This window comes from Heliangelus exortis, chromosome 1, assembly GCF_036169615.1.
Source record: "Heliangelus exortis chromosome 1, bHelExo1.hap1, whole genome shotgun sequence".
Taxonomy (NCBI): domain Eukaryota; kingdom Metazoa; phylum Chordata; class Aves; order Apodiformes; family Trochilidae; genus Heliangelus; species Heliangelus exortis.
In genome coordinates this window covers 92,971,871-92,993,908 of record NC_092422.1, presented here as the reverse complement: position 1 = coordinate 92,993,908, position 22,038 = coordinate 92,971,871, and the positions used below count along the sequence as shown (strand labels likewise).

Sequence of the window (22,038 nt, the reverse complement as noted above, 5' to 3'; positions counted from 1 at the left end):
ATTTCAGGCACAAGTAAGATAGCATGAAGAGCATATAAATATTTAATCACCTTGTGTGAAACATTTTTAAAGGTTTACATTCTTTTATGACTGCAAATTTTTAACTTGGGGATTAATGGTGCAAAAAAAAACCAACAAACAAACCCACCAACAAACAAACCATGTAACATTAGAACAGCTCTAGAAGTGTGTTCTGAACTTCTCATGCTGAAATTAAAAAGCTGTTTCCCCTGAAAAACCATGGAAGACACAGGTTTTGAAGATTTCTTTCTGACACTGATTATGACTTCAGAATAGCAATGACAGTGACTGGGAAGTGAAGAGCTCTTAGACCCAGGGCCTTCAGAAGGTGAAGGTCCTACTGCCCGATGCTCCTGATGAGAGTCCAACACTTGCCTTATGCAATTTCCAGGAATATCTCCAGATGCATTTCCCAGCATACCATAATGGAAATGTCTGCTCATCATTTCAAGAGCTGACTAATAATGAGTGTCTGAAAAATGCTGCAGTTTGTGCATTTCTTTCAGCACAGAAACATTTCTGTTCAGCCACGAGAGTCACCACAAGGGCAATCCACCCTTGCCTGCTCCATTGGGACCATCGGGCCATCAGATCTCTTACATGATTGAAACATCCTTGATGAGCATTATTCATTTTGAGAGATGACCCAAATACTTTAGCCATGATCCTTTTTGTCTGTGTGTGGAAGCACTTTGCCTTGAGTGGAGGCTGAAGGGTTTGTGGTTAAACCTCAGGCCAGAGCAGCAGGGGCTTGGGCTCTCAGCACTGGGGGCTGAAAATGCTCACTCCTTCACAATTGCGTGGCACCAATATTATTTTACCCCACATAGTGCTTCCCCTTGATGCCTCATCCTCTTCAAAGGCATATTTCATTATCTATGAACACCATTCCTACAGTCTACCATGGAAATCATAGTACTAGTTCATCCAGTGCTTAACTTCCCTGCTGAGATTACCAATGAAGCTGCTAATTAATTATAATTGACACAGGATTTTTGCACATACGTCTTATATTTATATCTTCCTGGCTTTTCTGTTGACATTTTATGATACTAACCCATTTTGTAGGTAAGTAATACCAATAGTGGCGGACGGGAGGGCAAAAAAAGGAAAAAAAAAGGATGCTGTTATCTACAAAGTAAGTACCCACAAAAGATGTTCTTTTGCTTACAAACGTATTCATGTGTGTATACAGCCCATATATTAATAGTTTGTGTAATACTGACTATGGACAATTTTTTAAAAGGGTCAAGCAACCTTGCATGTTCACTGCCAGCAGTATTTTTATGGTACAAATGTGACCTTCAGAAGCTATGTTAGCCAAGTTGCTGTAAGAAGCTGAGATCCTGCCCTGAGAAATGACCTGGAGGAGAATGTCCTCACATCCATGCTCTGGTTCCCTTCAGATTCTCCCATCAAAAGCATGGGCTTGCCTCTCAGAGCAGTACAGCATCATATTGTTTCTCCATATGTATTGGCAAAAAATCTCACATCTTTTACATTAATATTGCTGAAGTAAACTGGAATGATAGAATCATTGAAGTTGGAAAAGCCCTATAAGATCATCAAGTTCAATCATCAGCCCAACACCATTAGTCAACTAAACCATGTCCTCAAGTGCTGTGCCCAGATGTTTTTTGAACACCTCCAGGGATTGTGACTCCACCACTTCTCTGAGAAGCCTGTTCTACTTCATGGCCACTGCTTCTGTAAGTAATTTTTCCTAATATCCAATCTGAACCTCCCACAGACCAACGCAAGTCAATTTTCTCTCATCCTATCACTGGTTACATGGGAGAAAAGACTAACCCCCACCTCACTACGACTTCCTTTCAGGTAATTTTAAAGAGCCTTAAACAGCTCTTAAACAGCCTTTTAAACAGCTTCCTCTTCTCTAGACTAAACAATCCAAATTCTTTCAGCTGCTCCTCATAAAAGCTCTGCTCTACACCCTTCACCAGCTTTGTTGTTTTTCTCTGAACTCACTCCAGCAACTCAATGTCCTTCTTGTAGTGAGGGGCCCAAAACTGAACACAGTGCATCAGGACAGCCCACTTCTTCCTAACGTCCAATCTAAATCTACCTCTAATCCTCTTGTTTGAATCCATTCCCCCTGGTCCCATCACTACCTGACATCACAAAGCTTTCTTGTAGGCCCCCTTCTGATAGTGAAAGGCTACAATAAGGTCTCCTTGGAGCGTTCTCCTCTCCAGACTGAATAACCCCAACTCAGTCTGTCTCCATAGGAGAGTTGCTCCAGCCCTCTGATCATCCTCGTGGCCCTTTTCTGGACACACTCCAGCACATCCATGTCCCTCCTGTAAGAGGGGCTCCAGAACTGGATGCAGTACTCCAGGGGGGTCTCACGGAAGCAGAGTAGAAGGGGAGAATCACTTCCCTGGACCTGCTGGCCACACTTCTCTCGAGGCAGCCAAGGATCTGGCTGGCTTTTCTGGGCTGCAAGTGTACACTGATGGCTCATGTTGAACTTCTCATCCCCCATCACTCCCAAGTCCTTTTCCTCAGGGCTGCTCTCCATCCAGTCACTGCCCCATTGGCATGGGCCCACCCCTCCTGCCTCTCAAGGTCCCTCTGGATGGTATCCCTTCCCTCCACCATGTTGGAGAGGCCAAAATCTGCCTTCCAGAAGTCCATGGTAGTGGACTGGTAGCTGCCCACCCTCCTTACTTTGCCAAGAATTGAGAACTCTATCATGGCCTACTGCGGTCACAAGAACAAGTTGGTCAAGAACAAGTTGGCCTCAGACTACCATATCTCCCAAAAGTCCTTCACTGCTTGTAAACAAGGCTCACTTGCCAGCTATGCCAGGAAGTTATCTTCCACACCCTCCAGGCACCTCCTAGACTGCTTCGTCTCTGCTATGTTTTATTTCCAGCAGATATCTGAAAAATTGAAGTTTCCTTCTAGAACAAGGTCTAGCAATGGTGAGACTTCTGCTTGTAAAATGCTTCATGTGACTTTTCATCCTGGTTGGGTAGCCTGTAACAGACTCCCAACAGGATATCTGCCTTGTTGGCTTTCCCCCTTATCCTCACCCATAAGCACTTGACCTTATTGTCACAATCATTGCGCTCTGTACAACCATACAATCAAAACACTACCTAAATATATAGAGCCACCCCACAGCCTCTCCTTCCTCTCCTTCCTCCCTTCTGCAGAACTTATAGCCATCCATTGCAACACTCCAGTCATAAGTGTAGAGAGAACCACAGGTCCTCAGGTGTCACCAATAATGAACTGGGAGCTTAAGCCCAGGTGTGCCCACTAATTAGGGCCTGCCCCAGCCGGAAATGGGTGGGGCTGAAGGGCAAGATAAAAGGCATGCTCCCAGAAGCAGAATGAGTCAGAAGAGAAGGAAGACAAGAGATGAAGATGCCTGAGGAGAGGGACGGCGAAGAGAGCTCCTGAAGAAGAGCCGTAGCCCCCAGAGAGAAGGCTCGCCGCAACAGTAAGAGTCATCTCACCATGTTTCTGTGATGGCATCTGCATCACAAGGTGTCCTGCCAAACAGTGACTTCCAGTTCTTCCTGTTTGTTGTCCACGCTGCAAGTATTTGTGCAGATGCACTTGAGCTCGTCTATCGGTTTCACCCAGAGCTTTCACATGCCAATTCCAGGATCATCTCTAGTGGGCCCACTTTTATTCCCTTCCCCCTTCAAACCTAGTGTAAAGCCCTCTCAATGAGCCCTGCCAACTCATAAGCTAGAATCCATTTCCCCCTTTGAGACAGCTGAACTCCATCTCTTGCCAGGGGGCTCGGTGCCATGTAAACCTCCCATGATAAAAGAACAAAACAAACCAAAACAAACAATTGTCATTCTGCCAACGACATCAGCCTCTCAGCCGTGTGTTAATCGAATGTGTTTTCCTGTTCCTTTCAGTATTCTTCCCTGCCACTGAAGGGATTGAGGACACTACCTGTGCTCCTGAACCTTCAACCAACCATGCCAGCACTGTAAAGTCACTTTTGATCACTTTTAGACTTCTTCCTGCAACTTCTTTACTGCCAATCTGCATTACCAATACCAGGTAACAATCAGAGGGCAGAACCAGCCCAGGGAGTTTCCTGGTAATGTCTCTAACCTGGACCCCAGGGAGGCAACAGAGTACCCTGTGGGGAGGGTCCAGTCAGCATACTGGTCCCTCTGTTCCCTTCGGAAGGGAATTGCCCACAACAATTACCCTCCTTTTTTTTAAACAGACTCAGTCATAATTTGTGAGCCTGACTGACTCACATTAGGCAACATCCTGGATAGATCTTCACCTACATCCTCATCTGCCTGGCCTTCAAGTTCTAGAGTCCCATATCTTGTGTAAGGGCAGCTGGGAAGTTGGGGGAGGCTGAGAAGAGATTTGTCTGCCACCCTGGAGAGAGGCCATGTTTCCTCTATGGATTTGGGAAAACAACGTATTTACCTACTACTTTAATCCTTCCAAGTGTTGTAATTCCTCCTCACCATTTATCATCAGGGTCTGATCGCACAGAGCTGGCTGGTGCCATCTTACCTTGAAGAAGGTCATCGTGGATCCATCTCTAACAGCCCCGTATTCTATCTTGGTTTGCTTTGCCAAATCGTCTGCTGAATCAATGGGGGATTCCATCCTCTCCACGGTCAGGAAGGCAGCCAGGTTGGCAGTATAGGATGAGATTATGATTAAGGTGAAAAACCACCATATTCCTCCAACTATTCTGGTGGAAAGAGCTTTGGGCATCAGCTCTGATCCTGTTACAATATCATCAAAACAATCATATTAAAATGATGCTGAAAGATGCCTTTTCTGACACCACAGACTGTTTTAGGCACAGAATGCTTTTATGAGCTGTAGTATGATAAAATGATTTAAACAATAATCGCACAGATGCATAGCTAACATTTATAATGGTAACACACTGGGAAGGGGATGTATGCCATGATACATGACAAATGGAATTATCCTTGGGTCTAAGCCCCAGCGCATCTCTGAGCTAATGTTCATTGTGCTATTAACCTTTCACATCCCCAGCAAGCTATGCTAGTGTTTTTCTCCATTTCCTAAATCCCTTTCTGACAGAATATGGTGATCAATCTTTTAATCAGAGATCTTTAGCAGAATGCTATTCTGCTTACAAGCTACCTGACAGAAATACTTTACAAGAGAAACCTGCCCCCTGCATCCTATCGATGTACCAAAGCAGAAACAGGGCAATCAATATGGTTCCAATGAACACACTGGCTGTGTGAACCCAAGCTCAAAACCCAGAACACATCTTATTACAAATGTGTGGTTTATACTTGAAAAAACAGAGGATAAATGGATGTATCCTTTGGATCTACAGGGCAATGAAAAGTTTTGGACAGAGCGTTTGACAGTCATTGATGCTGAAAAGGTTTTAGCAGATCAGCCTGAATATCACCACCCACAAGTATCGAAGTGGTCTGCCACTGTCAGGAAACCACACAGAACAGCACAGGCAGGTGTTTAAGTGCATTAAAATGGCATATAAACAACTCAAGCAAACTGTCTTTAAGCCACACAACTATTTGTATTTCCAAGCAATCTGATGCAAGTTTTGTGCTGTTTTTTTTTCTAGAGGTTTCCTCACTGAACTTTGCTCATTTTGTGGGATTCAAGGATGTGGTTCAGGAAAACACTTAGAAAGCCACTTGAATACTGACTTTGAAGTTAGGCATAATTATTTTGTTGATGAAGGATGGACTTAAGAAAGTAAGTGCTGTGAATTCTCAGCATGAAAAGCTTTTGATATGACAAATATTTTTCTATTACTGAAAAAATGTGTTGACATATTATCTCTCTCCATCTATTTAATGGTTTCTGTAAGACACTTAAATATATTGCAGAGAAAATTTTCAGACTTTGCAAAAACTCTGAATGTAACTTTTGGGGTAAAAACCAAAAGGGCAAAAACTTTCCAAGCAACCAGTAAACAGATTCAACTTAGCTTTGTAAACATATAGGCATGTCTCTTAAAGGTCAAAGCTAAGCATAGCCCAAGGGTTTGAGTAGACTGACAGAATTGCCAAACTGCAAGAGCAGATTCTTGCCTTTACAGCCCTGGTGCTGCATGGATTTCAAATTAAGCTAGCAGTCTAAAGGAAAAAAATGTCACTTGAAATTTTGAAGTTCAAAGGTACATCTTTCAAGAGCTGTAGCTCTATGTGGATTTATATTTGTGGTCAGTTGTACTTTCTTGCTTCGTATATTAATTTTTTTTCAGTACAACTAAATTTCTTTTTTTTTTTTTTTTTTTTTTTTTTTGTATTGTTGAGCTCAGGAAAAGTGCATGTTTATTTCTAAGTTGAGGTTGACCTGCAAAAACCGGCTTCTAGGAATGCTGAATTAGGTCATCCTGAAGGTAGTATTTTTTTAAACTTAGACACCTGTACAAATATGATCTCTACACTTGGACCCTGATGTACATTACAGTAATGTATTATAGCCAGATACCTTCCAGATATCTTAACAAGTAACCATAAAATCTGCCACTTCAGCCTTATGGCAGCACAAGAGAGTAGGCAGAGAAGTTCTGTGTGCTGAATCTGTGGGGTGAAATGCCAGATCTCCTGTGATTTCCTCCAGCAAAAAGTTGTTTGCAAAAAACCAACAGAATGCATTCAGTTCAATTAAGCTCAAGATGCCAGAATCTATTAATTATGCAGTGAGATACAGGGTTTTTTTTTTGTGAGGTGCTAAGCACTCTCTGCTACCTGCTGAACCAAGCAGTCCCAGTCTCTCTTTTGATCACTCCCATGATTATTTCAATGTTCACCTTTTCAAGGGCCTTGATTCCAGCAAAAAGCATTAATATATGCTCCATGCTCACTGACTACTTCTTAAGTGCTCTCCTTAATGAGATAGTTCTGGTCTGACCCATCACCTAGTTGAACTGGAGCTCTGGTAGATAGCTTGCCTTTCTGAAAGTGATAGTTTCTCTGAATGGATTGGATGAAATGTGCCCTGTTTGGATGCTTTCAGATTATGCATAACACATCCGAGACTTTCAGGGGAAAAACAGGGGAAGAAACATCTAAATAAAAGTGTTGCTAGCAAGACTCAGGGTCAGAGACAATACTTGCTGAAGTCTCTCTAGTGCCTTTTTATGGCAGACATGACAGCCAATCCTGATCCAGACTTTGCTCACGCTCTGTAGAAAAGAGAAAGTCTGATCATCACATTTTAAAATTTAATAACAAGTGGCTTCCAATCAAGCATAACAAGCAGCTGCTGCCAACAAGAAAGACTGTAATGCTAGATGCAGAGTTTCACAACCATTCACATCATGTTCAAACTCTTCACATTAACGATGATGCACTTACAATCACACGCACCACAAGTTTGCACATGGAAACATTTGTGTTGCCTTACAAATGTTTTTTCTTTCTTTCTGTCTGTCTGTCTTTCTTTCTTTCTCTTTGTTTTTAATCTTCTTGAAAGACAAGCAGAGTCTGGTTGGGGCTGACTGTCATGTACCCAAGGTAGTGGTAACGAGCAGACACTGCATCCCACAGTTTGCTGTGGATGATGGTAAACTCCAAAAAAGGCAGTACATCAAAACACAAAATCCTGGGGCACTTTCACACAAAGGGCAACCACAGTTAAGTACACACACCTGCCTGATACTGTAAAACCTCAGCCTGTGCTTTATTGATAAATTGGAAAGAAAACAAAACAAAGCAAAAAAAAGGGCAAAACAGAGCATCTCTTCCTTCATCCAAACTCCTTCAACATCTATGAGGAAGCTCTTTATCCTGTCGATACATAGTGCACCAATAAAAGAACGTGCATCTTAGATACAATACAAACTTTACTCTCAACCATATCTAGGAAAAAATGCTCCAAGATAATTTTAATTGCTACTCGTATCTGTTAAAGAGGGAAGAATAAACTGTATGTGGATAAATGCAGAGATGGTTTTATATTCCTTACTTAAATATTTAGGGATTTAATACGAAGGTACTTCTGGAGTTTCCTCTGCATTACCTTTTTAGTTATATTCATGGGGTGGGTTGGTTTGGGGTCTGTTTTTTTTTTATTTTTGATTGGTTGGTTGGTTTGTTGTTTTTTCAGATTTGATTCAACTTGAAATGTTTGTCAGAAAATCTTTTCCTCCTTTTCAGTGGTCCCCAGTTTTGGTGAATAATGATTTAATTGGAAACCTTAGAACACACACCATAAACAAATGTGTTTAGTACACATATCTGTTTGACTTCCCAAATAGAGTAAGCTCCACTGCCCTTCCTTGTCAACTGAATAAAGTGTCATCTGTTCCCAAAATCATCAGCAAACAGGCACTTGTGACTGGGTTAACTTAATGATCCTGGGGTTGGATGCATTTACAGAATGATGGGACTCATACCTGCAGAAAAGCCATTAAAAAAAAAGTTTGGTTTTAGTTTTGGTTTTAAACAAAGTGCTTGACAAGTGCCAACAAACTTAACAACCTTTCTGAAGAAAGAACATCCTTTTTTATTTGGCAGTTAAAGCAATTTTTCTAGGGTAGCTAAGGTTGTTACTGTTTCTGTTGGGATGGAGCCCAATATTTTCCTGTTGCCAAACCTCTTTTATACCAATAAACTCCAGCATGAAACACTTCATAGTCTTCTTGCAGTTATTTTCCTTTCCAGCTCCAGAAACTCCCATGTGGCCCTGTCTGCTTCCTTTTCACTTAGGTGTTTCCCTTCCTTCCTCCTCTTGCTGCAGCCCTATTCTGGCTTTCACATTTTTCCTCCTCTGTCTGCTCCCAGTTGCAGTAGCCCGTCGTTTTCTTCCTTTCTTGTATCGCTTCCTGTCTGAGATCAGGTTTTACAGTATATGCTGTATTTACAGAGGGTGGAGTTTACCAGCACAGAAGCCCTTGAGCAGACTGTGGGACGTGTGCGATAACGAAGTGTAACCGGTGTACCTTGCTGCATGAGAGCTCCAACTCCAAACCAGAAACTATTTAGTAAAGTAAAATTGTTTTCCACCACATCTGAGTCTGGGTTGCACGGGTGGGGGTTATACCACTCATATGGTGTAAACCTGTGGCAGTTAACAGAAACAATCTGTAAACATCAAGCAGAGTACACACAGCGGCAGCAAACCTGCTGAACAACGCACAAAGTGAAGGAGGTTAATGAAGGAAACAAGAAAAAGAAAAACCTCTGCTGAAAGGCTGTCCACGGGACGTCTCGCAGCTGCCTCACGCAAGATGTGGAGCAGTGCTGCAGTGCCAGGAACCATTTTCATAATCTGGATCTAGCCCCGGGAAACTGCCTCACTCTTCCCGCTCTTGGGTCAGAGCCCTCAAGGCTGAGGCCGCTGCAATGCCCCACGCTCGCCTGTCTGCACCGCTGACAGACAGACAGACAGACATTTGCAGGGGCGGGGGTACAACTGGAAGCCGTGTAGCTGCTCCTTGGGAAAGGGTTTAGAAAACAAAGAAGGAGCAGCAGCCCTCTAAAGGCAACCATTGTTTGCCGCCTGCAGATGTGATGCTCGATGCTGAACGTGCTCTCCCTGCGTGAGGCTGCCGTGTCAGTGGAGGAAAAGGCTGCTGATCCTTGGAAGACATTCAGGAGCAATTGCAGGGCCTGAGAGAACCAAGTTGTTGGCATTGCAGGGAGACAGTTACACAAAGGATTGCCTTTAATGGAAGAATTTTGCTCTATTCCCCGTGCACATTTCCTGCAACTGCAAACCATGCCCCTTCTGCTCTGTACAATGCTCGGAGTTACTTCAAGGACCTTTTCTCTCCATGGTACCCTGCCCACTGTTGCTTCCCACTGCTGCATAGTTCCTCATGAACTTTATGAATATAGCTTTAGTTGTCAATGTCATGGCAACACATTTTAATTACTGTTTTAACAGTGTAATTAAGCATTGAATTCATGCACGTTAGCAAGATGAGTGTCTTGCTTAGCTCTAATAGTAATCAGCTCTGATAGTAATACACCTACAAATTGAAACTGTGTATCTTGGGATGCCATTAGCTGTGCAATGTTACCATTACTAGTATGATAGTATTAAACATAACAAAAGAAGCAGCTTTCAGGTTCAAGATACAATAGTTCTGCATACACCAGCTAAAAGAGAAGTAATAACCACGTTACATGTTTCAAAACTGTGCTAGAATAATGGAAGCAAGTGGTATGTAGTAACAGAATTGTTTCCAGCTCAGTTTGTTCACATTGAGGAAAACACATCTTTAACAAGATACCCAGAATTAGGATCTGCAGGTGTCCTGGGTTCTAAACCACCACACAGGTCAGGTGGTGCCATGCTAAGTGTTCACCCACAAAGTACTAGATTGTTGACAAAAGACAAATAACTCTGCCTGACCTGGCTGGGAAGCCTAAGTCTGGAGTTTTGCATCATTTCAGACAACTACCATATTCAGCTGGTTGGACACATACGTCTCCATCACCAAGAGTAAAACAGCATTTCGTAGAAAGTGGCAATGAAATTCTGGCAGCAAAACTCTATCTGCCAGACTGAAGAGATCTTTATAGCAATGAGGATATATTTTATTGTGGTACCAGACTGACTATTTCTCACCTTGAAATGAAAGCTAATTTTGTTCTTGTGTTTCTGTTGCTGTGCTGAGCTCTAGGAAGAGGTTGGCTTACAATGCTGTTATATTTCACTGTTCAAGCCTTCAGTTTTCCTGGCCATTTTCCCCTGTGTTTTTTCTCTTTGGACCTTCAGCAGTACATTTGTTGAGGTTTCTGATATAAACAAGGTGCTTGAGGTCACTTAAGCACCTTTTTGTATAGGCTCTGTGTGACATTATTCACCACTGGTTGTTACCTTAGCTACCTCAACCATCAAAACAACAGCACAGCTGATATGGCATTAGCAGTAAGGGGAAATTTTAGTAGAAAACACAACATTCGCTCATTGCCAGTGAACTCTGGAAAAGAGCTCTGCCAATCTATAACCATTTGCAATAAAAACTTCAGTGTTTGAGTTTAAAAATTAATATAACAATGACAGAATTATGTAAGACTCAAAGGTAAATGAGATATTATTCAGCTGATGAAAAGTCTGAAGAAATAGAAGGAATATTATCCCAGTCTGAAGATTACTCACAAGTATTTGTCTTTCATGAACTGATGTCAATATACTCTTAACCATTCAATTTACTGTGGCAGTGTTAAAAAGTGGATGCTTCTTGAGGTTAAAACCAATCTATCCCATATTTGCTGAAATACTTGCCAAATCTTATAGAAACCTTGACATGCCTGGAGGTGTGAACAGATATAGATATAGTCTCTAAGAATGGCTTAACTTCCTGTAGTAAATTAGTGTATGAAGTCTAAAGTAAATTAAGATGACACATGAACACAGTTTTATGTACTTCAGCCTATATAGTTGTGATCTTCTTGGTTTTAAATATAAGTTAAAGAAAACATTTCTATCAGAAAACCGTTAGACATTCAGAAAATTACAGTAACTCTTTGGCTGAACTAGGGGGTTCTTTTCCTCTTTTCCTCAGATAGGTGTGTTACAAGAATATGAAAACTTGATACATTTAAGTTGTTACAAGTCGGGTTTTGTGCTGTGCCTTATGAATGTGTGTGGGTCTATGCCTTCAGTGACATGTAAGCCTTTTAGATAATCTTAGCCATATTTGACAAAAAGGTGGAGGCCTTAGAGGTTATTATGCTCCTGCAAGTGTTGTGAAACATTGCAGTAGTAGCCCCACTAGGAGAGAAGCTGCAGGATGAGCTCACAGCTCATTACGTATCGGTTAATCCGCATGAGAAAAATCGCCTATAAATCCTTCAGCTGCAGGGAAAGCAAACACACAGACAAACAAACTTCAGCTGGCAATCACAATCCACCGTTAGACACAAATCTGTAGGGAAATCAGGCTTCATTAGTTACACTGCTCCTGGATCTACTGCTCTTTAGAAACATTTAGGAAACAAAACACAACACATTTACTCAGGGCGGACCCATGGATTTACCCAAAGGCTTCACTGTGACTTGGAGCAATATTTAACAGTCCAGAGAGAAAAGCAAACAAATTTCACAGCTGATGATTTGTGAGCACTGTGGCTTCTCTTTGGTTTGCTCCTGGCCACGTATCTGCATGTGGGCAGCTCTACAAGCAGGCAGAGGAAGGACCCTGATGCTTATTTATTCTTGCAAACTTGATGCAGCTATTTTAAAAAATAGAAGTGCTGGGGATAACTCACTCAGGCTTTGTTTTCCATTCTGACTGTTCTGAGGTGGAGAAGACTATGGGATGTTTTTAGTCTTGGCACGCAACAATAGAAAAGTCAATCTGTCACAGTCAAGCAGATTTCATATTAGTCATCAATGAGATCATAATTTGAGTACAGTAAGAGTTATTATTTATGGTACAGTGAGCCACTGCAAGAGCTTGTGGAAATTCACGACTAATTGTATACAGTCCCATAGCTGCCAGGGATAGAGGAACTCTTGTTTTTACCTAAGGCCAACACTAATAAGTTAACCCATCACCTCTCCTCCTCTAATTCTCTCCTTTGTCTTCACATTCTTAGGACTTTAAAGGAAAAAGGAAATGCCACAAATTTCTATACTTTTATAGCAGTGTTGAAACATGCAAATGAGGGAAGCATTCACATAAGTTGTCCACCTGGAACACAGGTTGTTCAGTGGACCACAGAGAAATGTATGTCTGAGGCCAGCCACCCTCAGCAGAACTGCTTGTGTCACTTAAGGTTTTGCAGGGCTGTGTCTTTTGGTTAAAAGAAAACAGGAAGTTGGAGAAAAAACAGCAAGAGCTTCATTTGACCTCGCTCACAAAGAAGTGGAAGTGAGGCACAATGTGTTATATTATCAGAATTGGTAATTACAGTTACTATTATTTTATGGCATTTGAATGTGATGTGTATGTGTATATTGGAATATATATATATTATTTCTGACTTCTTACAGTTGAATGCCACTGTTTGCAATAAAATTCACAGCATTTTTATGTTACCTTTGCTGTGATGAGAATATGTGGAATTCCAATGATACATCACTTAGCTTCTTATATTTCATAGTATAAATATTTTCCCAACCTGTTTTCTCATGTACTTTTTGAATGAGGAATCTGTCATTGCTGTATATGTAAACCAATCCATAACAGAATTGGGGAAAAGATTAATTAGGGATCCTCAGTAACAAGAACCAAACCTCAAACTAGTAAAAATATTTACATTTTAAATTATGAAAAGGGAAAATTAAAGACAAGATGTGGTAAAATGAAACAGAGTCGGAAATGAAATTCCAAGGCCACTATTTGAAGGACAATAAATATGCCAGTTTGGTGTCCAGGTTTATTAAGGAGTATCTAGAAAAGGTTGCTTCAAATGATCACTCTCCTCCTACAAAGTTCTAAGCTCTTTTTCTGGCATGCTTGACTGGCTCTTGTTCACAACTCAAGAGCAAGTGACTCCCAAAACTCTGTTCCATAGTCTCTGAGGCCATGGTAAGCATCCTGTATCCCATTTGTGAAATAGTATCAGCTGTCTAGCATTTTTTCAGGTAAATTTCAGCCACAGGGTACAAGAGTGCTGTGCTGGCCCTCTGGACTTGTAACTGTACTTCACTGGTCCAGAAACTTTGTGCTACACCTGCCTTTGAGAATATTATGAGCTCTATCCTCATCTGGAACATCAGGGTGTATATACTTATTTGCTGCTGGTTTTGAACAGGGACTTCACTGGGACCCTGCAACCGACAGGCAGGGTTCATCTCAGGACAGTGCTAGGAGAGAGTCTTGGGTGTACATCACCTTGTCACTTGTCCTCTCAGGTTCCCAGGCACGTCATCTTGTATTTGCAAGGGGAAATGAGTGGAGCTAATTAACATCCTTCAGCAAAAATCTGTTCACATCCCCTTTCCTACATTTTAACTGTATGCACTGTTAGTGGAATAGAGAAGTTCTACATGCAAGTAAGGCGAACTGCTTTTCAAGATGTAGTGTGCTGAGGTCGTCTGTACTGACAAAAAAAGCTGACATATTTCATCAGATATCTCTCCTCTGTTCAGCCCTTAAGGAAAGCAAAATCTCATCACATTGCAATATGAAAAAGTGATAGAAGTGTAGATGTGAAAATACCAAAAGACCTCCTAGAACGTTATGTTTTAGGACTGGATAAAACCCTTAGGATAGTATTATACTATGTTGACTTCACAGAGGACATGGGAGGACCTATGGGAGAAAAGGCAATTAATGTAGATATATATAAAACTATGTCTTCAACTTACCTTGCAATGACAAAGAGGACACAACTGACTCCAAGGCAGGCTAGGAGAACATACATCCAAATATCGGGAGAAAGAGGGTTTAAAAAGGAGAAAACACCAGGGTTTGTCCCATTGGGCTTCCGGTACAAAATACTGATTCCCAGCGTCATGAAGGGCTTGGAAAAATCAATTACTTTCTCTCTTACATAGGTAATAGTGAGAGGAGCAACTGCCAGATCAGCTTTCTGAAAACACAAATGGGAAAATACTTATTCTTTTCCATATTCAGAAAACACGCTACCGTTCCTCCCATTTTCCCCCCAGGCATTAAAATTAAATGAAATTTGACTATAAATTTGAAGTGCGTGACAGAATTTAACAGTGCTAGGGTATTGGTTGGTACATGAAACTCTGTCTCCTCCTTTTGCAGGCAGAGGGATTATTTGTGACTTTCATGGCAGTAGGAGAAGTATGACTGGGGGCATGAGGCTTGGTCCTGTGCAATGGAGCAGACTGAGAGTGAGGGCTGCCAGTGCATCCAGACAGGGACTTCATTCACAGCTCAGAGGCTGCCACAGGGCTGCTCACAGGGTTTCCAGTGAGCTGGAAACCCAGCCTTTGCCAGTCTGTATCCAGGGAGTGGGCAGGACCCATTGTCCCACCACAGATGGAGGATCCCCCCAACACCAGTATACTCTTGGTTCAGACAAACTGACATGACTTCCTGCTCTGACAAATGGCAAGAAATACAGACCAGTGGCTTTATAAAAAACAAACCAAGCCAAAACCTAAACCAAACGTTTCATTTAGGCTGGTTTCATATAATATACAACAAGTGAAAGGAAAATAAAGAGAGAAAGATTCAATCTTACATGATCTATCAGTTCTTTGACCATCCCATTCCACTCTCCTTTGTCATTCTGGGCTCCATATTTACCATCAGAAACTAGTTTGACCTCATAGATGAAGCCTAAAATATTCGACAGCTCCTTCAGTAAGTCCAGACAATAACCTTCAAATCTGTCATTTCCATACAAGGGCTTGTCAGACTTCTTGTACATAACATAAGGATCTTCCTGTAGAAAAAGACAGTAGACATACAGCGAGAGAAATCAGTTTTGTTTCAGATTATATCAGTTTCTCTAAATTATGTGAATATTTTATGAATTAATTGCAATTAGATGGAAACCAGTAATTTACCATGTCCATTGAAAGCTTTTTTAGATGTGTTAACAAATTGACTGAATCAATTAATGATAAGCATAAGGGCCCTAATTTTCAGTGGAACAGACCATTCATAGCTCCCAGGGACTTTAATTAAAGTAATGCTTAGCAGCTCCAAAATCAGATCCAAGATCATTGTCCCACCCTATGGGAAAATAAGGGATTTTTAAGTGAGAAAAGCCTAAATAACAGAAAAAGGAGAACCTAAGACCAGATACTCAGTGAGAGCTGAGTCTTCAAATGTATAAAATAGCTGTGAGTTAAGCAGGCATTCACATGAGAGAATGGAGAATAGCATAGGTAGATTTCGAAGTACCTTGCTACTTTTCTTGTTAAAAGGTTTTGGATAGAAGATCAGAGAAAGCAGGCTTCTGCAGTTTATTGTGGCAGTAGAAGTGTAGAAGGAGCCTTTGATCTCCTTCCCTCCTCCTGAGGAATTAGGCCAAATAATTGAAAAAAAAGTGGCATTACTGGCTAGGGAGAAAGTATGAGGCTGAACAATTGGTGAATACCCAGGTGCATATTTTCCATTTATCATAGTAAGGACATAGCTCAGTTTCTCTCTCCACTGTTGGCTAGTTTCTTTCATTCCTCTTCATCTCATTTTAGTTAAAAAGGAAGGATGTGTAAGTACTGCCTACATAGCTGAGTATTTGCATGTGTTAATTCTGGGGGGAAAAAGTAAGCAGTGTTTGTCTCTGAAATATTGAAGTAAAGTGAACAATTTTAGGAGCAGAGGATCCTGAGAGTCTCTAATTGACAGTGGGATGTTTTTGAATCAATCCTGTGGACAGATCAATGTGAACGTCAATTCTGAGTCTAAATCAAAAATCTTGCTTGAAACCAGCCTAGTTTAACAAAATATTGGTTAGTGTGGTGGAAAATAGCCATGGAGTGCAGGGTGGAGACAAAAAAGGTGGCTGTGGAGGCCACCTACAGCCTGTCAGGTGGTGTCACCTTCGCGGATAGAAACTCACCAGGATGGTGGTAACGATAAGGGTCCGGTTGGCCAAGGAATCGGTGATGTTGGTCGATCGGTCCTTGTTGCTGTCTGTCATGTTAAGGCCACTGTATGAGTTCCAAACCCCAATCTGTGCAGAAGAGAGTGGGTGAGCAGCTGCCTGGCCTTTGCCAGCTGAAACATTTCTTTAAAGGTTCACTGCCAGGGAAGGGTGCACTGGCTCTGGTCAGCACAGAAAGAGATACCAGCAGCACAAAATTCTAGAGAAGGGTAAACGGCTGTAGATCTGTGTAAGGCAGCAACACCAAATGGCTGGTTTAGAAAACACAGGGAACACACTGCCCTTGCAAAAACAGGTGGAAATGAATAAGCTGTAAGAGTATAAGGCAGGTCAATACAGTGATATATATTAGCCAATTTGCTACAAAAGTGGAACATGATGACTTTGTTTCCCGCTAAAAATGTCAAATGTCTACTTTCATGATTTTTTTTGTTTTTTCACAAGGTAGAGTTCAAACATACAGCAAGACCTCTCTCTTCCAATACAGTAGATTAAAATCTTGAATAAATATGTTGAAGCTGATGGATGGACGCACTGTCCTTTTGCTTCCACTGTGCCTTCAGCAGGTTTAGCAAAGATTATTCTGTCATTTCTTGTCTACTATACATGACAGGCTAGTGAAATGATACTATTTCACCCACATATCAGTATCTGCTCAGTAAATATAAGTGATCAAAGACAAATTCCTTTCTAGCTCCAGAGATAGAGAAGAATTGCAACAAATAATGCCCAATCCTCAATAAAGCCTCAAGGAAAAGATATTCATGATTTCAGTGGATTTGGATCTAGACCTTGTGAGGGTAGAAATTATAACCATGTTGATTTATTCAGGCAAATATTTACTTAACATAAACGCAGTCAGAAAGCCTTTTCAGGTGTTTTGTTTTGGTTTTGGTTTTGGGGGTTTGGTTTTTGGTTTTTTTGCCTTTGGATTTACATGGCTGAGGGGTGGTGTGAGAAAAATCCAGGCAAAGGGCTGGATCTGTATTTTCATTTGGTTTGTATTGGACACTTGTGGAGAGCACCAGTGGGATGGTTTAAGGGACTGACACTGGCCATCCACAGAGCCATTTTCATCACTGAGCTGCTCTGCCAGAATGTCTCAGCTGTACCCAGGAAGGATCTGCTTTCAGATCCTCCCTCATGAAACTGCCACTGAAGCAGCTAAAACAGCCCAAAACCAAACCCCACTGACCTCTTCTGTGTACTGAAGGTCTCTATCTTCTGTCAGATGCTCAGTCAGTTCAGATGCAGCCTAGACTCTTTTTCTTTGGTTGTTAACTGGAGCAAAGATAGTGGTGTTGCCTTTGTATCAAACCTAGCAGATTAGCTTGTGCCTGATGAGTGTATTTGGTGTAATTGTATAATTTGGAACAAATGTTGGGTTTGTGTCCCTGGGTGCCATTGCTTTCACAAACTTTTTTCCAAAGCATGACCAATGGGGATAGCAATTCCTTTTTGTTTTGTTTTGTTTCATTTTGTTTTGTTTTATCAAGTGTTTATTAGTCATTCCCTTTGTTTCCAAAACTAGATCAGGTTGGGAAACTGATCTGGAAAATACACACAAAATAAAATGTTGGATATTATGACAGCCTGTGCCAGGAATACAGTAAATAACCAGTGTCCTTGAATTTGCACAAAGGTGGCTGAGTTAATGAAAAAGCTGTTCTGATCATTTTTACTGACATGATAGGCTTTTTTCTGCTGGCAGCAGGGAAGAGGAGAACAACTATGAAGAACATGGAGCAACACAGTCACAGTGCATACAAAATACACCAGGAGACCACTCTGTGTCTGGATAAAAGAATAACACTGCAGGTCAACCTTGATTAGAGCGATGGAGGAGATCAGAGGGGTACTGGAAGAATGAGGCTAGGGTAGTACATCACCATGGTGAATCTGGGGGATTTATTGCAGTTTAGTGACAAGTTTGAGAGGTGTCATATGACCTTCTCAGCATGCCTGTGCTCTGAACCAATTGTAATTTGGTTTAAATCAATTCAGAATAGTACGAAATGCCTAGAATAAAAAATGAGGTTCAATAACATTCTGCATGTCAGGTAGGATGATCTCTTCACCAGTAATGAGGGAACTGGGGGTCTGTGTGCCTTAGCCTGATTCACTGAAGATTAAAACAAGGTTATTAAATATGTGCTGTATAAGAACATGAAGAGTGCCTTAGGATGTTTTGCACTAGTTTACTCTGCAGCATTAATATCCCTCTTGAAACAACAAAAACCCAGTCTTTTCAACCATGTTTGTGGGAGCAGTGGGAAATAATAAGAACTGTGTGAAATCTATGCAAAGTATAATTCTAAGTGTTTTAAGAATTTTTTGTCTTTTTACTCCAGAACACCTTAAATAGGGTGAACGCAGTTGCTATCTTCTCCTTAGAGAATGGCAGCTGTGGGTTGTACCTCCAGTGGGGCCCATGGCATGAAGCTGGTGCCTGACTCCCACTTTTGTGCCTTTTCCACCAGGCAGAGGCACCTCATGTTAAAAGAGGGCTGAGATTCCTGAGGTAATTTAGTTCTTTTATAAACAAGCTTAGCTCCAGTTTCCATGTGTCAGTGAACGACAGCACCCACTTAATCATCTTTATTATTATCTGTAAGAAGTTAATAACACACCTGTCAAAATTTTGAGTCAACAGTGCTGGAACACTGCCTGCACAGGACACGTTTTTTGAGAAGCAAAGAAAAAAACACTCTGCATGTTAAAGCAGTCCTTGCTGCTCATGGTAATAGGTATTTGAAATGGTGTACGTTTACAACTCATGGTGAACTGTAGGTGAATCAGGAAGGATAACAGCTAAGAAAAGGATGCTTTCGCTGCATCCAGGGTCCTCTATTCAAAGAGGGGAAAGGCACAACTCCCAAGAAAAATAATACTAATTAAAAAAAAAAAAAAAAGCTTTGGTGAAAAACTAGATCTTCCTACTACTTGGAATTAAGAATGTCTCAAGTTGGGAAGAAACTTATTCCAGCAGAAAAAAATTTATGCTCTCAGATAGACTGTTGTCTCTAAACTGCAAATGAGAGTCACTGTCAAAACCCAGAGGATGAGTCTGAAGACTCATCCCAAAGGTTTTTCTGCATCACCTGTGTGTGTACAAACCTTCTTCCACACTTTATATAAATGATTAGAAACCTCGCCAGCAGCCTTGGTACAGAGAAAAATAAACAGAGTGCTTCATTAAAAATTAAAAGAGAATCAGTCTGCAGACCTATGTGGGAGCAATTACATTTAAAGTCTCAATTAACCCATCATCAATTATCATTCGGAGTCAATCAAACCACTGTACACACAGCAAGGGACAATGCTGTCTCCAGATGACATGACCTCCCTTAGGGTTTTTTGGACACTCCCAGCAGCCACCTTGTAGGCAGTAGTGGAGGAAACCCTGTGGTGCTTCCCCCAGTGTCCTGAGGGAACGTGAATTTTATTTGCCTTTTGTTGGAATGAAGAACCAGTTTCTAAAATTTTATCATGTGGAAAGATCTCTTTTCAAGGATGTTACAGCTCAAGTGGTCCCATGTAGCCTCACAGTTTTGGATCAATTAGGGGTATGAGGGGAAAAGAATTGGTCTAATCTCAAGGACATGAAGAATTTTTGACATCTCCACTCTTGTTGAGGTTATGACTCAAGAACTTTCTTTCCTCTGTCCCTCACATCACATTTACTACAAGTAGTACACTTAAGGTAAGTCTAGGTTTTGCCTATGGATATGAATTTACCACACCAAGTTACATTGTAAAGAAATGAGAATAATGTGCATTTAAATTATTATTTCCATTCAGATCACATTCCCACATTCTTATCCCATACCTTGGAATGCAAGGTACACATTGTAAAATACTAAAACAATCTTAGTAGCTCTGTTTTAACTTTGACTTTCTTCAGAACAGGTGGGGTTTACCCCATGGACAGGAGATTGAGGTTGTGGAGAATGGGCTTTCCTATGTCTCTGTCAAATTAGACTTTTGTCACTGTTTTACAAAAGATCTGGTTACCTTTTCTGTTCCTTCTTCCTTGAGGCTAATAATGTCCAAATCAAAATCCTTCCGTAAGCCATCAGATTTGTTGAAGGTTATGCGCCCTGTCAGGCCGTCCCACCGTGCCTGTGTGAACACAAAAACACCCTTCCCTCTAATAATCAGTAGTAACTATTCTGAAGCCATAATAAATATTGCATTTCAAATCAACTGTAGTACTGAATCTCTTCCAAATAGTGTTTGAACATGTGTGGCTTTGTTACTTTGATAAAAAACAGTTTCTTCAAAATTTTTTTTTTTTTGTTATCTAGATCCTCTTCAATATGTTTTGTATTTTACAATCAGGCACATGTTTGTGACAGTTTATATATTGATTTACATATGTCTAGTACTACATGTAAAAAGATACACTGAAGAGAGAGAAAGAGAGAACAAAATAAATATTACATGTGCTTAAGGACACGAAGGTTTTGCATTGCATATGAATTCACTAAGAATTTTTTTTAAAAAAGAGTCTGTTCTCTCCAAACTTTGGGGCTGAATCTTAAAGTACAACCGTCTAAATCCAGCAGCATCACTGGAATGGTCCTCGTTACACCAGACCAGGACCTTTAAGTTCTGTGTGAAAAATTGGCAACAAATGACAATTGGTGCTGAGTGGGAATCCTCAGAAGGTCCTCAGTGAGGGAAGGTAACTAACTATCCCAAACCACCACAGCTTTCTCTGCACTTCACTTGTACATTTCCTAGTCTAGAGAGATAGATACTGCCACAGCTACTTAGTACCCAGATTTTTTCCAGGAAGAGACAAACAAAAGAAGGTCTTTTGTCATTCACACTTGCAGTTAAATGACTCCCACCAACACTGGACTTCCAATGTTCTGGCCTTTGCTGAAATTTTTCACTAATCCCTACTCAGTTTGAATCCCCGAGGAAGTAAACCCAAGTTCCCAAGTATGCCAAGGAGGTAGGTGTATCAAATTAATAGGATCACTGCCACTGCCTGTGCTAACAGGTGTTGATGGCACCGTTCTGATGGCTCTAGATCATGGCTTTCAGGAAAAAATCAGCCAGGCACAGACACCTAATGAAAATTTTGCAGCGTAAGATACATAGAAGTCTTACCTATGTGTTTGAATTATGTCACATGAGTCACAGGGGATCGGTTTTGGTCCTGGCAATTTTTTACTGTTCTAAGTTAAACCTATTTTTTCTTGTTCTGAACTTTAGCACTAGGAGAAAGTTAATGTGGTGGACTTTGTACATCAGTCAGTACAGCCATAATGTTTCCCTGTGCAGGAGAATGCTTCTGCTTGCAGCAGAATCAATGTCCAGAACTTTTTCTGCAATTAAATTTTTCTGTGTCTTGTAAGCTTCCCAGCAAACTCACTTTCTTTTAAATGAGACCTATCTGTCTTTCATATAACCTTCCCTTTGTCCCCAAAGCTGAAACATTTATCTACAAAAAAAAAAAAAAAGTGCTTGTTGGATTTCAAAGTGCAGACAACGTTTGTAATCTATTTTCAGGAACTCCTACATTAGATTA

The 22,038-nt window shown here is 41.0% G+C and overlaps 1 protein-coding gene across 7 annotated transcripts in view; it reads right to left on the bottom strand.

The window, feature by feature from the left end:
• The window catches only part of GRIK1 (glutamate ionotropic receptor kainate type subunit 1), a 169,386-nt gene that overhangs the window by 18,795 nt on the left and 128,553 nt on the right, over positions 1-22,038 (bottom strand). For 3 of the 7 annotated variants that reach the window (XM_071754868.1, XM_071754898.1, XM_071754890.1), the window contains exons 8-14: positions 20,511-20,618; positions 19,614-19,658; positions 16,452-16,565; positions 15,123-15,326; positions 14,272-14,495; positions 8,945-9,063; positions 4,549-4,766 (exon numbers count right to left, since the gene is read on the bottom strand). In XM_071754868.1, the coding sequence (XP_071610969.1) occupies positions 4,549-4,766; positions 8,945-9,063; positions 14,272-14,495; positions 15,123-15,326; positions 16,452-16,565; positions 19,614-19,658; positions 20,511-20,618 (1,032 nt within the window). The remainder of the gene's footprint in view (positions 1-4,548; positions 4,767-8,944; positions 9,064-14,271; positions 14,496-15,122; positions 15,327-16,451; positions 16,566-19,613; positions 19,659-20,510; positions 20,619-22,038) is intronic. The other 4 variants (XM_071754879.1, XM_071754912.1, XM_071754904.1 and 1 more) reach the window with 2 other exon arrangements.